Source organism: Parasteatoda tepidariorum, chromosome 4, assembly GCF_982258835.1.
Source record: "Parasteatoda tepidariorum strain Cologne lab strain chromosome 4, Ptep-v5.0, whole genome shotgun sequence".
NCBI lineage: Eukaryota > Metazoa > Arthropoda > Arachnida > Araneae > Theridiidae > Parasteatoda > Parasteatoda tepidariorum.
Window position 1 is genome coordinate 13,345,722 of NC_141758.1, and position 21,585 is coordinate 13,367,306.

A 21,585-nucleotide genomic window follows, 5' to 3' on the forward strand; every position below is an offset into this window, starting at 1 on the left:
GCTTTCATTTTAAATTTAAGACATTCAATACATGTGGTTAAATGCGTAACTATACAATTTTTAATTCGAACTAAGTAGTGGTGAATTAAATAAAGCAAACTATTATTACCCCACCCATAAATAAACTGCTATAAAAATTATTTGACTACCACTTTTATTTTTTTACACTGATTATCAACACCCTCAAAATGCATATATAACTCACCCGTCTCGAAGAAGTTAAGCAGCATACATTTCTTACAGAATACAAACATTTCTAACAGAAATATATTTCTTTGTTTAGAATTATGCAATCTTAGGTCCCGTTTCTTATTGTAATGTTTGACTGAAATATAAAATTTTCGAAAATTAGCAATTCGACTAGAAATTGCTGAACACTGTTAAGTTCTGCCATCGAACGTAGAAGCTCTCCCACAAAGCTTGGCAAATTATCAGTCAAAACAAAATATTTCTCTTCAGCGAATAAATAAAGCGGTATAAAACCTTTAGGAGCATGGTGCTAGAGTATGGAGCGATGCCCATAAAGCGAGATAAGTTACGACTATATTTCTCTTTTTCTCCTTATTATTTAACTAGCTGAATATCCGTTTCTTTTTCTCCTTATCATTTTACGAGCTGAATATCCGTTTCTTTTTCTCTTTATTATTTTACGAGCTGAATATCCGTTCTTTGTAGGGATTGAAAAAATAAGCTATCATATACTAGCACAGAACTACACTAAGAAATCTTGCACAAAACTGAAGGACACATACCAAAAACAATTAATACAGCTAAAATAATTCAATTTTTTAAAATTTATTGCTGCATTTTTGTTCTTCCGGGTTGTTTTCCGTTAATAGATTAAGCAAGATGCATTTTTAGTAATTAATCCCATCTGAATAAAGATACCTATTTTCAGAATCATTTGGCATGATGCTGTTGTTTGTGGCGAACTTATGACAGTCAAATATTACCACAATCACGAGATTTTCTCCGATACTTATCTCTTTAGAGGGACAGTAAAAAACTTTTTTTCGCAGTATCAATATTAAAGCTTCTTAACGTTGATTCAAATTTAATGGGTATCAAACATTTTAATATAATACATTGTGCCTGTATTTTTGTATTTGTTCTCTTGGTAACCATTAAATTTGCATTAATGACAGTAATGCCTAGTGCCAATAACCAAAATTAATGAAGCATAACTTGAATCAATAACATTATGATAAATTTGTACGTTTCTCGTTAACAAATTAGTGATTTTTTTCTAATGATTTTGCTTTATAGTACTTAGAGTATAAAGCTTTATTTATTTAAATTAGTAATTATAACTAAAATTAATAAGCATCAATAATATGGCTATTTTTTATACTTTTTCGAAACGATTTGCTCCATTTCGGTGTTAATTTTTCTTTACAATGCATATCATATTTTTCTTTTCATTTTAACTAGAACCAAATACCAAAAGTGCCCATTACCAAAATACACTGCTCAAAAAAATTAGGGGAGCACATGGTTTTAGTGAAATTACGCAAATATTTACACCGATAAGTAACAAAAAAGTAATCATTTATAATGTAAGACCGAGCAGGAAAAAGAAGAAGAAAACTTCATATGCAAATAAAAGTTCATGACATCACAAACCAGAAAAGAAGATAAGAGCAGAAATTGGGATGTAGCAGAGACGTCTGTTTCACTGCCGTAATTCAGAAAGTTAATTTCTCAGTTATTGTTTTTGAGAAAGGGTGACTTGAAAATGTCTCAACAACGTGATTTACCTGAATCCATTGCATGGCGCATCATCGGCAGACTGGAATCAGGGCAAACACAACGCAGCGTGGCGGACCCTGTTGGAATCAGCAGAAGTGTCGTTGCAAGGCTATGGAATCGATTCCAGGAGACTGGAAATGTGAGTTGTCGGCCAGGGCAAGGTCGGCCACGTGCAACAACTGCAGCTGATGACCGGTATATACAGTTAACAGCTCGTCGTAACAGAACAGACAATGCTACTCAGCTGCAACGACAGTTTCTCGTGGCAACAGGACGAAGAGTTTCCACTTAAACAATACGGAATAGGCTCCATCAGGGAGGTCTCTATGCTCGTAAGCCAATGGTCTGCATTCCATTGACCTCGAGCCACCGTGCGGCTGGCAGAAGATGGGCTGCTGAACATCAAGATTAGGAGCAACGGGATTGGAGCCACGTATTGTTTACAAACGAGTCTAGATTCAGTCTGGAGAGTGACACCCGACGTGTTTTGGTGTGGAGGGAAAGGGGCACTCTAAATAACCCCACTTTCATTCGTGAAAGGTCACACTACAGACTTGCTGGTTAAATGGTGTGGGGTGGAATAAGCATATATGGACGTACGGACCTGCATATCATTCGGAACGGTACTTTTACGGTCCACAGATATGCAGACGAGATATCGAGACCTTATGTCATACCCTACGCAGCAGTCATTGGTGATTCCTTTGTTTTACAAGATGATAATGCGAGACCACATACAACTCGTCTTGTGAAGAGCATGCTGGAAGCTGAAACAATATAACGTATGGAATACCCTACACCCTCTCCTGACCTGAATCCAATAGAGCATGTTTGGGACGTGCTCGGGGGACGCATTGCTGCGAGACCAAGCCCTCCATTAACTCTCCGTGACTTGGAGATTGCCCTTCTTTAGGAGTGGAACTGTATTCCCCGAACTCTCATCGATACCATCATCGCATCCATGGGAAACAGGTGTGCTACAGTCTTAGCTGTTCGAGGAGACCACATGCCTTATTAACAGTACTGCATCACTTCCAAACATTACTTTTTTATCGTTTACATGTAAACCAATTGTTGCCTCAAATCAGCTTTTTGTTTTTTTTTCCATAGTTTCCATGAATTAAAGATTAATTCCATACGTTTTTACGTCTTTTTTTCTGTATCGTGCATTGATACGTATGCACTATCCATTTCATGCAGCTCTGTGGATGTCTCGCATGACTTTCTTACTTTCTTTGCTTGCTCCCCTAATTTTTTTGAGCAGTGTAAATAAGCATGATTGCCGCCTGTAATAGTTTGATCTCGTTTTTCTTAAACGAATTAGTACTATTTCACCGTTAATTTTACATCTTAATGTAAAGCTTTTTTTGCTGTTTCAATTTGTGCAAAACGTCAAAAAATTAAATTAAAATAGGTCACTCTGAATATTTTTTTTGTTGATCGAATGATCGGATCTCATGCTTCTAGGATTCTCTCTAAATAGTTCGAGGGGATGACGTAAAATATGATAATTAATTAGTGCAGACGATATTTAAAGTTCACAAAACGTTCTTTTCGTGAATAAACATAAAATTTTTTCAACCGATTCAGATTTTTGACCTCCAAAATATAGGAATAAGCCGCAATCTGGAAAATATTTGTAGATTGATTAGGAGAGAGGTTCAAAATTTGAACCCCTTAATGTTAATTTTACTTATTGCGCATTTCGCTATAACTCGAGAAACTTAGAAAGAATTAAAAAATTTTTACACATCTATACAATTCTTTTATCCATAGATAATTCCATGCAAAAAATAACTTCCGCTAAATATTTATTATTTTTTATTCTTTTATTAAAGAATGACGTATTTTTAAGAAAATCTCCGTCAGGGCATGCGAGCTGACTCGAAGAGCTCGCATTATTGCTTGCAAAATGCACTACTTACAGATTAAAATAAAAAAATAATAATAATTGTAATAAAAAAAAATTACAAACTTTTAAATGAATTTTCCTTCCTTACTTAAAAAAAACATATATTTATTTTAGTTTTATATCTATTTTAGGTTGTCTGTTAACGCTGACTGACTTAGCCTATCATAAGAAATCAGCGTTATTTGCCGACGGCTGACTCGGCCTAAACGTGAAAGATCAGCATCGGTAACCGATGGCTGATTCTACCTAAACAAGTAAGATCAGCGTCACTCACCAATGGCTAACTTGGCCTAAACATAAAAAATCTGCGTCACTCACCGATGGCTAACTTGGCCTAAACATAAAAGATCAGTGTCTGTCACCGATGACTGACAAGGAGTAACATAAAAAATCATTGTCAGTCTCCGATGCCTGACTTGGAAGCCTGAATCGAAACCAACGAAAAAACAATTAAATCAATGTTTTTGTACTTGCCTCTACTTCTTCGGTTTTATTCACGCTCTTAAGTTTTGGGCAGACTTCTTTGCTTTGTGTACTGTTTGACACTATAGAGTTTCTAGCCATGGCAAACATTGCTTCATTTAAAATTACTTGAATACCATATAGGTTGATGCAACCGATAAACCCTAGAATTATGAATGCAACTCTAGCTGGGATCACTGGAAAAAAGAAATACATGTATTTATCATCACATTGACCATTTGCCAATTGACAATTGCCCAACTGACAACTGGCCCAAAAAAAGTATCGTTAATCTCACATTAGCAAAATATTTACTTAATAAAGCCAAGGAATTTTTAAAAAAATTAATGGCGTAAAAAATAAAAATTTAAAAATGCGACTGTAAATTTGAAATTTTATATCTCTGATGCTATTTTTACTAATTTTATTCAAATTTTGTAATTTAAAAAAATCATTTATTAAAATTTTTAAAAATGTAAATATTCTATAAATTAAAATTATTCCAAACATAATTAAAAAGATAAAAAACAATAATAAATATTATTTAAAATTATTTTTTAGGAAACAATATTTAGATAAATTATTTTCTTCAATACGAAATTTTTTCGATTTGCGTAACCCTTTGACACAGAATTTTTATTAAACATATTTTCCATACCTTTTCATTACTTTGTACTATTTTAGGCAAAATAAATGGAAAATATTGTATTTAACATTTTAATTATTCATGATCATGAATTATTCATGATTATGAAATACAACATAAAACATTGGTGTCTCTTTCTTCGTTAAAGGTAAAATCTTCTGAACGCGGCTCTTTTCCAAATAATAAGTTTTCAAATTTGCACTTGTTTGCAGTTATATAAATCTAATAGAAACAGTTATTATTTTATTCGGAAATACTTTAAATTAAAGTAATTATGAAATAACTTTAATGTACTAAATCAATTTGATAATTTTCCGAATATCAATGAAAATAATCTTTTTCAAACCATTTTTTCTTGGATTCTATATTTTAGTACAAATATAATTCGGGTAAGCAAACAAATTTTTTTAGTATCCATTTGACTGTTTTTATAATTAATGAGATACAAAAAAATATTTTTGCTTGCAATTCTAGGGTTAGAAAAAATATATATAACGGACACCTCACGTGTCTCATCTGCGTCAGTAGGTTAAAAATTCTAGTAATGTAGATAATCAGGCAGTAACTAATGTATAAATTATAGAAAAAATTGGGAGTAACTTATAAGACGTTAAGGAATCCCCCTTTCCAGCCAACTGAATACTCACTGTGAAGTAAATGGTTACTGGTGCACGTTAAATCTGTCGGGTCACAAAGTCCTCCATGTTCCCGCAGAAAATTACACCTCTGGAGGTACTGAATTTGAGACTGATCGATCGTTCTCTGGTTCAGGTCAAAATTACGATCTGTGGATGAATTAGTGTATCTATGAATGGGACCGCCCTATAAACGGGTGAGGTAGAAGTTGAATTTTCGGCCATAGATGGCGCCACTTTTAAAGAAGAACAATCGTACTCCTTGACATAGTAGCTCTGCTGCTGTAGCTTCGTCCCTGCTGTGGCTCATGTTTTGTTCCTTAATCAGATATTGTTCTTTTCATTTTTAAATGTAATGCGGCAATGAAAAAAAGAATACTCAAAAGAAAATTTTAGAATATACAGAATATACAAAATTCAGAATATACAAAAGGTCGCTCAATTCTTATTGCTTAAAGTTTTAATTTTGCAAATCTTTAACATTAAATTAAATTTTTCCATATTTTTTTAAAGGAAAAGGTTTTTTCGTATTCTAATGCTTACTTTATGGTTTTACCAGTTCATTGAAGTTGACTTAATCCTAATTTAATGAAATTAAATCACGAGTAGTGCGTTTCTTTAAAAATATTGCTTTTTACATTTTTTTAATATCAACCAAATAGACTTTAATCTTTTTTGGTAACGTACATTGTAAAAGAAGTAAAAAAAAAGATGCAATAAACAAATAGAAGACCTATACAATTTTGTATCATTCTTTCATATTTCCTGCATCATATAAAATATATACATATCATATATCTTTATATCATAGTAAAGGAATGACATGTGAAGCAAGTAAATATTTATATATATATATATGATACTTTACATGTTTTTCTTCACAAATGACTCAGAAACCAGTGGATACTTTTTTAAAATCGCAAGCAACAAGTACATGAAATTTAAAGATACTTAGTCTAAAAAAAATTTAAACTGTTATTGACATCAATGATACATAAACAATACTTTACTACTTGTATTGTGGTAATAAGTGATATACGCTTAGGTAAGAAGTAATTAATATAGATTCTTATATTCTAGCTTTGTTGCAATAGGTTAATCACAGTCCTGATAATTTCACAAATAAATGCATTATTTTTCACGCTTTTTATGGGACGATAAAAAAGCAGAGTTTTATTTAAATTAATGTGGGCTAGTGAGTATTCACTTTCTTATTGTACAGTGTCTTATTCTTTATTTGGTACTTATTCGTTTCGGGTCGCCTAACTATTTTCGATGTATAATTAAAGTTGGAAATTGGTACTAAAGACATTGTTGTTGTAGGTGCTGTAGCTTACATATAAATATAGTTACCAGTTCTGTAATAATAGAGTATTTCAGGATAAATATCCTTTATTTACGCTATGCCTTTTGAAGTGCCCCAAATGTTTTCGTTGAGAAAAAGAAAAAAGCAATAAATTTATTTCACAATTTTACGGAAAGAGTTAATGCGAGTGTGTAAAGAATGTTTCACGGTATATGTTTGACAGTTTAATAATACGCGTCTTAAATATAAAACAATAATAAATTTAGAATTAATTCAAAAATCAGAAACAATTTATAAATAAAACTTACTTTATTGTGTATTTCTCCATAAGGATTGTTTACATTTTGCTGTTGCCATTTGTTAAGAAGCTAATCGTAATGAATCCTTGAAATTATCAAGCTTAACTAGGTATCATGTGTAAAAAAAAGGAACTTTTAGTTCATACTGGCTAAGATCTAATTCAGGGGCTCTAATACTGGCTACTAGATTGTTAGAATTTTAAAATTTTTTATAGTGCTATAATTAGGCTCTGGCAACTAGTCACATGGTTATGCATGACGCGTTAACGCAACAGCTTAAAGGCTTGGGTTTATTATGACAGCGGAACAATTTTCTCTTTGGATTTAATTGGAAATCAGCAAATGCTATCAAGCGAGTGTGCAAAACCTGATTGGCTATCTCATGCGTGACGTCGCTTACAAGTATTAAATTGATAAACAAGTCTTATTTAGGAAAGATAGTTGCATTCTGCTTGCAGATTATTTTAGAAACTCGATCATACTATAAACATAGAATCATGTTACATACTAGTGAATTGAAATTGTATTTTTGTAGTGGTAGATACGCTACAGTCGTCTTTATTTTGATGGGGCGAACATATCCCATCATTAAATAAATAATCCCTAGAAACTGTGGTAATATGTTACTCAATTAAAAACTTCACTGGCTAAAAAAATATTAATGGAATATATTGGCTTCTGCCTTTTCAAACTTTCACCCACACAAACATTAATACTAAACATTAAACATTATAACCGTGACTAATGAATACGAAGATCAATATCGCGATGCATTGACAATAACATATCGTGATATTTTACAAATCTATCTATATTATATAAAACGCTAATACGTACAATAAAACCGATGATATTTCTTTTTTCGCGTTGGCAACAGTTTTCATTTTTAATTGATAGGCTTCGGCGCGCAAGAGCACGTAGTGAGCATCATATGTCTAATCGGGTGAATTTTCACCGAATTATCAAAAAAATTCTCACAAAATAATCTTTATCGAAGCCGATGCTTTACATCAGGCGTTCAATACTATTTCATATTGTTTTACAACGCATGGTTTTAGCCCTCTGGTGGGAAAAACTTTAAAACAAAACTTACAACAATTACTTTTCTCAACAACTGAAATTTAGAATAGTGTGATTAAGAAAAATATGCGAACTGTTTGCAGCATAATTTTTCAATTGAATATAAATCAACTGTTGGGAACTGAGAACAGAAATTGTCGTTGTCAAGAGAATGATTTTTTTCCCCTTTAAGGGACTTCTTTATTTTTATATTTTTGAATGCTGCCCTATTTAACTGAATATTTACTAAATTGGTTCATTTTTCCTAAAACGATTTTATTCATTTCTCTGATATCTCACTTATACTTCAAGAAGAAAATCACGGATACCCACATCTGATCGTTTATAGACAAAATGGCGTGTTAAAGTTCAGCTAAGTTTCTCCAGAGTGTTAAATAAATACAGAGTCGTATAGCATTTGTTGAAATATAATTCTTTCTCATCTAAGTCTTTTACTTAACTTGGATTTATTATTTGTTTATGTGTTTTATCGTAACCGTGATTTTATTTTGTGTATTTTTAAAAATTTTTTTTTGCATTTCAATTACAGTTTATTTTAAATAATTACTTTTTTAGAAACACATCTTAAATGAATAATTATAAAAGAACATATGGTATTTGATAACTAAAAAATATAAGTTTGTTGACCGAGTCCAGGTGTTCTACAACTAAGTCTTTTTTTATGAAATAAAGCTATAAGCTACAAATATCACTGATGTATCTTTAAAATATATAATATATATATAAAAAAAAATTAAATATATAATATATTAAAAAAATTAAAATATATAATATATATAAAAAAATTAAATATATTATATATTAAAAAAATAAAATATATAATTTATATATAAAAATATTAGAATATATAAATGCATTGAATAATCCGAATTTGAATATAAAATAATTGCTAGTGCTTAACCAATCAGAAAATTCCATTTCGTTTTTTGCTGATCATGCTCGAAATGTCTGTCGTAGAATGTTCTAATGCCGACAGTGACCTTTCTCGTGCTTTGAACTACCAGTCAGCAAAATTTTATAGCTTTGTTTGGGATAGTTTAAGAGTCAATAAAGGACACACACAGACAGACATTCATTATAAATATAAATTTATTAGTGTGTGAGCTATAATCTAGAATTTGTATCATTTTATTTTAAAAAGAAAACGATATGGATTTCTGGTTATTATGGCGATATGGTGGAACAACTTTTCTAAATGTTCTCGCTTTGACTTTGTGTTTACGTTAAATTTGTTCCTTGCTTCCAATTTTTTTAAATAATGAATTAAAATATCATTCAATTAGAAGTTGTATTAATCCATTGACGCTATTTTACATTTTGGTAACTAAATATATTTTGTTTTTCTTATTTATGAAATACGATTATTTAGAATATTTTATATACACTTTGTATTTAAATTGGCTATTTTTTTAGCGTTTTTAACCCTTTGCCTACGGCTTTTAGTATGACGAAGCCGCCATTCTGGTCCATCTGTTATACCAGCCCTAAGCGAAAGGTCAAATAAAACACTAGTCATTTAAATTCTTTTTCAAAAGGAATTTATAAAAATTGAGGGGGAAATAGAAAGTACATAATAAATAAATACAAATAAGTAAGTAAAGTACATAAAAATAAAAAGTACACAAGGTGAAAACATGCTCTCGAGCTATTAATTACAAAACCTTAATTTTTAATAATATACAAATATACGGTATTTTGGGATTATCCCGTCGACTATTTTTGCCAAACCTAATATTATCGCCAAACTTAAAAACCGCGCAAAATAAAATAAATGAAATAATAATAAAATAAAATAAAATCTAATAATCTAAAACTAGCACCAAATGATTTGGCGAGCGTTGGCAAGTCGACGGGATAATTCCAAAGTACCAAAACCACTTATGTGGATCTACCTGAGTAAATTGGATGAAACTAAAGATTTCAAACAACGCATGCACTATATTTCTTAACCACACTAAAAGCAGCAAATATTACTATTTCAAAAACTTTATCATTGCTTATATAAATTAATTTGAGATAATTGTTTAAGATATTAAAAAATAAAGTATAATAAAGTGATTTTACGGTTATATTTTTTTGTATTACATAAGTTTGTTTTGCGTTTTGCTACGTTTCATTTTATAGTATTACATAAAGCAAATGTAAAAAAAAAAATTAAAAAAAAATAAAAACTTTCATTAAAACATAGTTCATCACCATTTCATTTTTTATTAATAAAATTTTTATTGATATGTTACTGTTAAAGTAATAAATCCTGTAATTATTAATAATAAATGCTTCGTTTGGTTAAATGAGAGTATTCACTTTTAACTGGTTACTACCAATGAAATTTGATCAATGTGAATAAATTGCTTAGATAGCATTGGAACATGGGTGTGCCTATTTGTATATGTGTTACTGTCAAAGTGTTAATTTCGGTTATTATTAATTCTAACAGGTCAAAAGTAATAAGAACCGCTTATTTTGGTCATGGTGAGAAAAAAAAGGGGAGATTTCCGTATCGTATGTCAAAGGAATCGCCAAGTCTTGGCAGCTTTTAGGCAACGGTCAGCGAGAAACTAAAAAAAGAGAAAAATAATAATAATAGAACGGGATTAACTCGAAGGGTATGACTCGTAATTATCGCCGGGTAAACATCTACAGGTTTAAAAAAATTTTTTTTTTTTTAGATTGAAATCAATTTGGCGCCTTGGCGATTGTAGATGTAAATGCGCTCAAATTATTCCCTTTAACCGGCTTATTTCATTATTAGTAATATTGACAGGTTAATATTAATAATAACCGATTATTCACATTGACCATAACAGATATAGTTATATGCAGACAACACAGTATTGAGTAGCATAGAATTAAGTATTTGTAAAATATAATTGAAACATATTTGGATAATATGCATATTAATTACATTAAACTAGTAAAATACTTGAAAGCCTGCATAAGTAATACAAGGCTTATTTCTTTCTAAAGTGCTTAAAAACAAAAATGTTTAAAATTAAATTTTTTTAAAAACGAAACAAAAATCTTATCTTATTTAAAATAATGGTTCGAATTCCTCAAAATTAAACATCGAACCACGATGGCTCAGGACATAGAGCGCTCGCCTTTTAATGAGGTGAAACAGGTTCGAAACCCGGTGACGGCTGAAAGATCCGAATTCCGCATCCAGCTTGCACTGACCACAATACTGACGTGAAATATAGTGAGTGGTTTACAGATTATGAGTTATAGTCCCTTTGCCGTCAGGCTAACAGTGGGTGGTTCTCATGGTCTTCCTCAGCATGTAACGCAAATGAGGGTTAGTTCCATCAAAAAGTCCTCCACGAAGGCAAATTTCTCCCAACACTTGATCCAGGAGTTTCGTTGTCATATGGATAGGGTTCAAAATTACATAGTTGAACATTAGTAGTCGTAAACCAAAAAAATTGGGTCGGCTGTTCAACTTCGGTTATGAAATCAAAATAAAATTATACACAAACTCGCCATAAGTTTGTCCAAACACCAGCATGTTACTTCCAAGTTGTTTTCTCTGTTCAGACGTCTCGCCATAAACAAGAGGAATTCAAATCTCGGCGATTAATTCCTTTTTATTATTTAAGGTTTTGTGCTTGATTGATCATTCCATTCGATCATTAAGTTCGCTACAGTTTTGTTTTCTGAGAAATGTTTTCAACGCATTTCACTTTCTTTTTGTCGGCATGGTCGTTATCTGGGTCATTCCATGGTTGAAGATCAGCCGAAGCAAACAATATGTAGAAGACACCCGTTACAAAATACAGGGTTGCTGAACTTAAGAACACAAATCCCCAATTTCTCAAAGTTTGCTAAAAACAATAAAAACAAAGTATATGAGAAACGCATTTTGTATTCAGTGTCTTAAAATATGCAAGTTCTTCTAAAATATTAAAATATTAGATGATAACAGACATATATATATATATATATATATATATATATATATATATATATATATACATATATATATATATATATATATATATATATATATATATATATATATATATATATATATATTATATATATGGGGTGGATAAAGTAATGGAAACACATCTATACTAACACATTGATTTTTCCTACTTCTCGATAAATGCCAAAAGAATAATTTTAAAATTTCAAAAATGCTCAGATTGTGCAATTTCTTATATTTCTCAATGAAGCCCATAGAGGTTTGAGGGATCGATAATAAATTACAAACGGAAAATAGTGTTTTTTTACACCCTATGCCAAAAAATGTAGCAATAAATTTGTAATATCTAGCAATTAATTTGTAACATGTAGCAATTTTTTTAAAATGTTATATGCAATAATTTCACAAAATTTCTTAAACGTAGTTTACAGATTTATGGGGATATTTTTGTTTGACGTTTTTTTCTTTTTTTTTCTTGCTATAACTTTAAAAATATTCAATAAAAACAAAAATTTCAGGGCAATTTAAAACTAGTTACAAAATTATTGCTTTAATATTAGAAAAAATTTCGTTTAAAACTGCGCAAGATATGATTAATTAAAGTAGTTCTTTTATACTGCGCAAGATCGGTAAAAATAGTAAATTTTTCCTTGAGTATCAGATATAACGCCGACCTGTCTGTGTAGGGGGCTGGGAACTGTCCTTGCATCAGAAAGGTCCTGGGTTCGAATCCCGATCAAGGCATGGATGCTTCTTTCTCTCTCTGTGTGTTCTATGTCCTTTCTCCTTTGTGTGTGAATGTGACCCGCCCTATAAACGGGTTGTGGTTGTGTGAATGGCGTAGCAGAAGTCGAATTCCAGGGCATAGATGGCGCCACTGAAAAACAGGAACAATCGCACCCCCACTGCCTAAACAGGCATACGACAAAAAAAAAAAAGATATAAACTGTTCATGCCAACCTGTATTTCAAATTGCTGTGAAATATTTTTTTCCTGTGGCAATGAACTGACGACATTTTTAATTCTTTATCGGATTACGCGATACGACATTTTTTGCTTCCCAGAATTTGAGTCAATAAAACGGATGAAGTGGGGGGGGGGATGCAAATTATCGTACAAATATTTTACGGAAAATAAGATGTGTTCTCGTGAAACATTTTGTATGTTAAAATAAACTTATTTTAAAATTTAAATGCTAAAATGGTATCTAAAATAAGAAAGTTTCATTTTATATTTATAGATTACCACTTCAATGAAAAATATAGTTTAACCAACAACTCTTGGCTGGCTGTGAATGTGTTAATAAATAACCTTGAAAACTTCAGTAACTTGCTCTTCATCTCCTCTCTAATTTTTCACGAAGTGACATGGAATGCCCTCCTACATTTCAAACCTCTGCAAAATACTTTTTTTCCCCCGTAGCAATGAACTGAAGACATTTTTAATGAACACTTTCGCTGCCCTATTACGCGATATAGCGAGGCGAAATTTAATTTTTCCCACCAGTTTGTGTCAATAAAACAGATGAAGTGGAGGGGAAATAAATATTATCATCCACCTATTTTTGCAATAAATATCATGTTTTCTCTTGATAGTAACTCATCGTTTATTAAAACAAATTTATTGTAAAATTGAAGAAAAAAAAACTAAAATGATTGTTAAAATAAGAAAATTTAATTTTGGTTTTATGTTTTTAGATTGCATTCCTTCACTGATTGATATAGCATAACGTCTCTATTAGGATACCTTACTAAATACAGGGGACCCACAATCTTAGAAAAAAAATGGTGACAATCTTTTCTCCTGACAGTTAAACATTTCTTAAAGGTAACTTCCAATTTAGTATTATGAAATTACTTTTGAAATTTTCTCACCAAGATAAACGATATACAATTAATTTCTGCACTAATGAATACTTCAAGTTATGAATACTTCAAATTATTAATAATAGACAATAATTTAGATTGCTGTTCAAAATTTTGCTACCACTCCAATACAATTTCTGTCCCGCAGTGGACTGATCGTTAAGACACGGTTCCTAGCAGATCACCGAAGTCAAGCATCACTGGCTACGGTCAGTGTGCTTGTAGGTGACCACTTGGATCAGCCTGCGTAGGGACCGATTGTGTGCGATATGGGTCCTCGTTAAACTGTTCTACCGTAAAGTGCTCGATTTCGCGTGCAGGTCGTCGGGCTATCGATGCGGGGGGGGTGCCATCTCCTCTGCAGAGGATCAAAATTGTGATGGCATGTCTTCGGATCATCCTCAGAGATGTTTCCCAGACCGTCGCCAATAGCCCATTGTGCAGATCTAGTGCGACGTAAATGAACAACAACAACCAATACAATTTCTAGGCTATGCCATTTCAAAGTCTGAAGAGGTTGAACTAATTTGGCTCTGTTTTAAAAGCATGCGTAAAGATTTATTTATTTATTGTTACAACATACATTTAGAAGCTTGTGTGCTCAATTAAGACTTATAAACCAAAATCAAATAGAAGGGCAGATGCAGAGAAGGACATATACATCCTCAGCAACAGCGGGATCCGAACCTGCTTCCTCCACGCTTTGCATAACGTTTGGAGAGCGCTACAGCTCGGCCATGGCCCGTAAAGATACAATCTGAACTTTATAAAAATATTTAAATTATTTACATGCAGTCGGTGGGAGACAAGTCTTTTAATTTTAAGTTATTAAATGATTAAACCTTAACGGACCGATATAAGCGTTAGGTAATTTATCTTCTGGGTCACATGATGGCTAAAATCATTTTATTATTTTTATCCCTCGTGTGGTTCTCATACTAACCATTTAATTGTAATTAACTATGCAATTATTAATAACTAGGAGGCTTCGCCCCCTGCTCGCTTGCGCTCACCAACCCCCGGAACTGCTTTCGCAGTTCATTTCGGATTGCTTCGCAATCCAATGCTCGCTTTGCTCGCCCATTGGATACGTTCTTAGCGTCTAGCTTTTGTATACTTTTTTGAATACTGAAGTTCCGAAAACTTTTCACTGTAGAAAATTCTAAACCTGTACATTTCAATATTAATTTGAAATTGCAAACAGTTCACAGATTTTGCTTAATCACCACACTATTCTAAATTTCAGTTGTTGAGAAAAGTAACTGTTGTAAGTTTTGTTTTAAAGTCTTTCCCACCAGAGGGCTAAAGCCATGCGTTGTAAAACAATATGAAATAGTTGTCTGACACTGAACGCCGGCATATATATATATATATATATATATATATATATATATATATATATATATATATATATATATATATATATATATATATATATATATATATATATATATATATATATATATATATATATATATATATATATATATATATATATATATATATATATATATATATATATATATATATATATATATATATATATAAAGGATCATAGTAATTATATAAGTAAAAATTAAGGTAGTATTATTAAGTTGAAACACAATATTTTTAGTTTTGATGTCAGCAATGCAGTTCAATTTTTCACAAAAACTATTGTTTTCATTATTAAATTCAGTGTCAACAATTCAAATTTTTCTGAGGCAACTCTTAACCTCTAAATATTTTTTTCATGTACACATTTCTAAATGTCAGTATTCAACCACAAAACAACTTAAATCCTTAAATTTAGCATAAAGTTGTAAAATGTAATGAAAGAGGGTCATAGCAATAATGTAAGTAGAAGTAAAGTTAGTACTGTAAAATTAAAACAATATTTTTAATCAATGAGCTAAGTTCTTCAAGAAGCATTTGTAGAAGTAGCTGGATAGAAGTTTTTTTATTTAAAACTTTTTATAAAATTTCTTTAAAAACACAATTGTTAATCTGGGCATTTGGCGATACTTATGGAATTGAAGGATTTGTGCTCAGGTATCGTAATTTTGATCTAGTTGCGCTTCTATGTCATTTTGATTTATGTTGCTAAGTTAACTTTCAAAAAATTCCATGGTTGGCAACAGCATTTATATTTTTTAAGTTGTTTATTTTTATTTCTTTTAGAATCCGTTCTTTTTTTAGCGAAATGTTTTTTAACCTAACAGAATTCTTTGCCGACTGTTCTCTGTATATATGAAGAAAATAAAGTAAATATTTAAGTGTTGTGGAAAGAATCTTATTTAGTTGTACAAAGTACTTCTTTAAAAATGAAAACTGTTGCCACCAGCGGAAAAGAAATACAGCCAAAAATTGGGAGCCACGTAAGAGAATTATATATATTAGATATTATAATGTATCATTATAATTATACTAGACAGGGTGTAAGCTCGAAATACTTCGCGGCGGTTCAGGGTTAATGCATTACTTTTGCTACCACAGGATAAACACTTCCCGAAATTCCGTAGTCGTTGGAGGATATGCGTATCAGGCATATGATATACTCCTGATTGTCAGAAAATTTCTGTTCTTCCAATTCACCCCTTTTGTTTGAGACTTTCTTCCGCAGCTGCACAGATAGGAACTATTTATTTCCCATTACGATCCAAATTTATTGCGTTTAAAAGTATTGGCGAGAACCAATATTTCACGTTATTGATTTGTTGCTGTTTCTTGTGTCACTTGCCAATACCAGCAAATCTGGTCAGCGAAACTAAGTGGATGTAATGCAGAGGGTGCGTTTCTTGTTTTTCAGTGATGCAACCTATGGACAAGAATACGACTTCAGCCCCGCACACACGTCTAAGCTTGTTTTATCGGGCAGACCCATTCTTACATCCATTTATTCGTTCACTAATTTTAATTTTGACCTGAACCAGAGAACAATCAATCTCCAATTCAGTACGCCCTCAGAAGTATTAATTAGATGTGGGATCTTAGAGGACTTAATGACTCAACATATTAGCGTGCACCAGTCACCATTAACTGGGGGGGGGGGAGTCTTCGGCGAGTTTCGAACTTACGACCACTTGGACATGGGCTCTACGCGCTACCAACCAGGCTATCGCAGTCGGAAAGTGCTTTAGTCCTACTTATAGGAAATCCAGTTGAAACTATTTTCTGCTTTTTATATTAGTGGGGTAAATCAGAAAATTGTTTTGTGATGACAGTCAAGATATTATGCCCAAAACATGATTATTTTAATATGTTTTGCACTGACTTATAAACGCAGAAAAAAAATTTACTCGAGCGTTTTTTGAAAAGAAGTAAACAGGTCTGAGTCCTTTTCTAATTATAACGATTCAATTCTGGTTTCGCAATATTATCGGTAAATCACCATTTACTGCATGGGAAGTCTACGGCCGGCAGGGATAGACCACTTCTACTAAAGTCCCACGTCTTCCCAACAAGGCTATCACGACCCATATTGATTTTTTAAAACTTGGTAATCCTCAGAAAATGCAACAGATTATGACCCAAACATCGTTTTAGGAAAAAGAAATGCATTTCAAACATTCTGTTCCCATGATTTAAAATTCTAATGGTTTGCTCACTTCTCCAAAAATGCAATCGCTGTACTAAATTATCCTGAATAATAAACTTTAAAAAAATATTTAATATTAACTTAACGAAGCAGATAGGAACTTACTCCACTTTTGAGGACATATCCATCGAATGCTGGTGCCAAAAAACCTGGTAATGTTGAAATTGCATTTGTTATTCCGAAGACAGTTCCTAAAGAAGAAAAAGTAATATTTAGTTACTCATCACTTTATCCTTAAATGATTAAAGCATATAAAAGAGTGAGTTAAAGGTGGAAACTTTCCCCGTTTTAGGGATATTAATTTCTAGTTATAATCCGTTTATTTAATGGCTTAAAATTTCATTTCATAATGCAAGCACGGTGTAACGAGTGCTTATTTGTCTTCCTAAATATCAGGGAAGATAAAGGCGACTTAAACTGTTAAAAAATGGTAATAACTTAATGAACTTTTATTTATATATAATCTCTTTTATTATTTAATCGTAACTACTACTATAATTTGCATTTTAAATTATTTAAATTTTAAAAAAAAACCACTCTATAGATAAAAAAGTTTTTAATCAACAAAGATAAAGTTTTTAACTTAATAATTTACCACATTTTTTTTTTTATTCGTCGGCGGCAAATCCTGAGTTAGTGATTTACAATTTTAGTCGATCTTAAATGTAGTGGTGTATAAAATAACCTAAAATCAATCTTGAAAAGCAAGGAATAACGTTTAAAAATTAACAATCACGAGAAGAGATTTTCTCAAAAATAATAGAAAGCTCGCAGATCTGGCTATTATTGTAACAAAAGTTAAACAAATATTTTAACGCTTTTTGCTCTATATTGGTTAACACGGTGAATGCCACGCTAATTTTACATGGCTTGCTCGTCTGGCCACATAGCACATAACTACAAACTAAATTAGCAAATGTATACAGATTTGGCTAGTTTATGAAAGGTTTAGCATGACATATCTGATGCTTAATATGAGTGGAATCTCGGTGTTTGGCACGAAGCACCACTAACCGATTCATTTATACTAGTTTGCCATGTGCTCTTAGGTCGTAGGATATTAAGCCTACGAATTGTTTAGAAATAGTGGTGGATAAAAATATACTATATTGAATTTATTAAACCAAGAATTACAATAATTAAGTAAATTCTGAATACGTTTTCTGCAATTCCATAAAAGAGTGTAAATTTTATAGTTCTACATTATGTTATACGCTGTCAACGAGCTGTTTTTCGTGGCCTATGTGAAAGGTCAGTGTCAGCAAGCTATGACAGACGCAGCCTAAATGTAATTTCAGTGTCAGCCACCGGTGGTTGACGCAGCCTAAATGTAATTTCAGTGTCAGCCACTGGTGGTTGACACGGCCTAAATGTAATTTCAGTGTCAGTCACCGATGGCTGACGCGGCCTAAATGGAAAGTCCAGTGTCAGCCATCGATGGCCGACGCGGCGCTCAACGTGTTAATACCAATGCTGATACATAATATGCATTCTACAAAGTTCTTCTAAAATTAAATGGAAAATTAATAAAAAAGATATCAAAATAAAATATTTAAAAAAATACGTTATTGAATAATACTTACCAGCAAATCGTGGACTCATATCAACGTTATTAACTATGAATCCTGAATATATAAATCCATTCAAGCCAAAAGATAAAGATAATAATATGATTATGATAATTGGCCGACAACCAATAAGGGCTATAGCTACTGCGCACAATCCTGGTCCGAAAAGTCCTAAAATTAAGAAATTGAAAGAGGAAAAGCTTATTGAACATAATCATTGATAATGATTATGTTCAAATATTGTATATATACTAATTTCTTTCTGTATAACTATCTTCGGATAAACGAATTTTATAATAGGGTTCTAAAATTTTTCAAAAGTTCTAGAGATATGGTGAAATACGTAGAAAATAAAATTAACATTAAGGGGTGCAAACTATGGATCGGTCTCTTGATAAAACTATGGGGATCATATTCCCCAGATTTCGGTTACCCCAATATTGCGGTGGTCAGAAATCTGAATACGTTGAAAAAAAAAGTACGTTTATTCAGAGAAATCACGTTTTTGTGACTGATATCATAACTAAAATATCGTCTACACTAATTATTTAGCATATTTGAAGCTACCCCTTTGAACTATTAAGATTGGGTCTCAAAACGTGAAGATCCGATCAAGAGATAAAAAAGTTAATCTAGGTGGTCCTCTTTTATATCGCACTGTAATTCAGGAACTTAGTTTTTAAAATTTTACTTATTTTAGTTCTCTGTTTGTTAGTTTATGTTGCAAAGTATCGAACTTATGATTGTATATAGAAATTGCTTGCATTATTTAAAAACCATTAAAAAAACAATTGAGATTTAAAATAATGTGACAGAGTCATTACTCAAATTAGATCACTCTTGCTAATCGAGGTGTAGTCTAATTTTAATGAACACATCGAGTTAGTCGATAAAATTGTAGTATAAATTTAGCTTGTAGAGGTCAAGAAACGATTATAGTTTGTGTTGTCTTATCATCCAGCACCGAGAATCATTTAACATTTAAGCACACTTGCTAATAGGACACTCGGTGAAAATTCAATTAAAAAATTTGATGGAAAATAGATGGAAAATGAAAGCAAAACGAACTACTGCAATAAATTACAATTTATCAATTTTAATAAAAAACGTATAAATAAAAAAAAAAACGTGAATATTTCTGCCCACTATTTCAGCGCACAATACCTCAATAAACTTCATTTTATAATTTGTTATTTTTTATAGAAAACTAATAAGAATGACTGATGATGAATTACCAATTCCGGTTATGAGTTTCCTAATTGTGGTGATTTGTAGATAACCACCTGCTCTGAGAAAATCCGCGAGAACACTTGCAGGCAGCGCAAAAATACACATCATCAAAAATGGGAGGCCAGACAAAATTCCATTCTAAAAATTAAAATAAAGTTACATGTTTAGAGAATTTCTTAAAAATACTACTGAAAATAAATCTTTTAAGTTTTCTACCGTAAAATATTTTTGAAATTCAACTAAGAAAGGAGAAAAAAAATGTTTAAATCACACTGGGCAGTCAAATAAACAATCCTGTTGTTTGGTTGAATAACACAGAGGCTAATGCCGGCAAATAAAGTATTTATTAAAACATAATATGAGGAAACAATAGTTCGCACACATCTGAATCAACCAACAACTAGCCAGCTTCTTCAACAAATATATATCTATTTCCCCTATCGGGAAGTCGCTGTATTACATCACGCAACTCGCGCAACTTATTTGAGAAGGAGAGGAAAAATGAGATTTTATTTGCATAATAACAACAAATCCCAAGAAACTGAAGTGAACCATTCAACTGAAGTGAAATTAAACCATTTCTTGATGCTCTGGAATCTTGTTTTATTCATTGGAATGCTGATTGCCTTGTTAACAACATTGGTTCGCCCCTTCCTCTCTGTAACACGCGGAAATGCACTTAACTCTATTCACCTCTCAGACACTGTTCTAATTTTCATCTTTTTTTCCCTCTCGGCATCTGTGGTTTGTCTAGTTTTATTACTCACATTTATTCCTTTTTTCCGGTGGCAACTTTACGTTTGTTTATTTCAAATCATTTTTGTTTCTTTACTTTCACGTCTGAAAAGTCTCGAAATCGCTTGAAACATGTCTACTATTATTTTATATTTGTTTGTTTATGAAGTGAATGAAGTTTTCCCCCAGATTAAATAATTGTTTCATACTTATTATTCGGTTAATTTGCATAATAAGCCACTGACTTGTCATTGCGAAGTATCGTTGTCTTATCCCCAGAGGTCGCTTGAAGCCCATGAAATGGATCTTATCTGATCCAGAATTAAATTCCTTAATTCCTTACACTACAAGGTTACACTTTGGTGCCATGAATTTGCACTCTACCACTTTGAATATTTAAAGTTTTACACTCTAATCTTTAACAACCATTTTTTCTAATGGTATAAATATGTTATAGGGTAATTGTGCAATTGTCTGTGGGTGATTGTGTCTTGCAACATCTTGCGTGCGTGTGATTGACTGCACTTTTTCAGACTTTTCAAAGAACCGTGAATGCAAAGTGTTAATTGTTGTGGGATCTCAAAGTTTAGAACTGT

At 31.8% G+C, this 21,585-nt stretch overlaps 1 protein-coding gene across 3 annotated transcripts in view; it reads right to left on the minus strand.

Moving 5' to 3' along the window:
• Positions 1-9,352: 9,352 nt before the first annotated feature.
• Positions 9,353-21,585, minus strand: part of LOC107448547 (sialin-like) — a 39,869-nt gene continuing 27,636 nt past the window's right edge. For all 3 annotated transcript variants that reach the window (XM_043052557.3, XM_087160693.1, XM_087160692.1), the window contains 4 exons: positions 20,260-20,392; positions 19,040-19,195; positions 17,562-17,647; positions 9,353-11,910 (listed from right to left, as the gene is read on the minus strand). In XM_043052557.3, the coding sequence (XP_042908491.2) occupies positions 11,728-11,910; positions 17,562-17,647; positions 19,040-19,195; positions 20,260-20,392 (558 nt within the window). In that variant the 3' untranslated portion in view covers positions 9,353-11,727. The remainder of the gene's footprint in view (positions 11,911-17,561; positions 17,648-19,039; positions 19,196-20,259; positions 20,393-21,585) is intronic.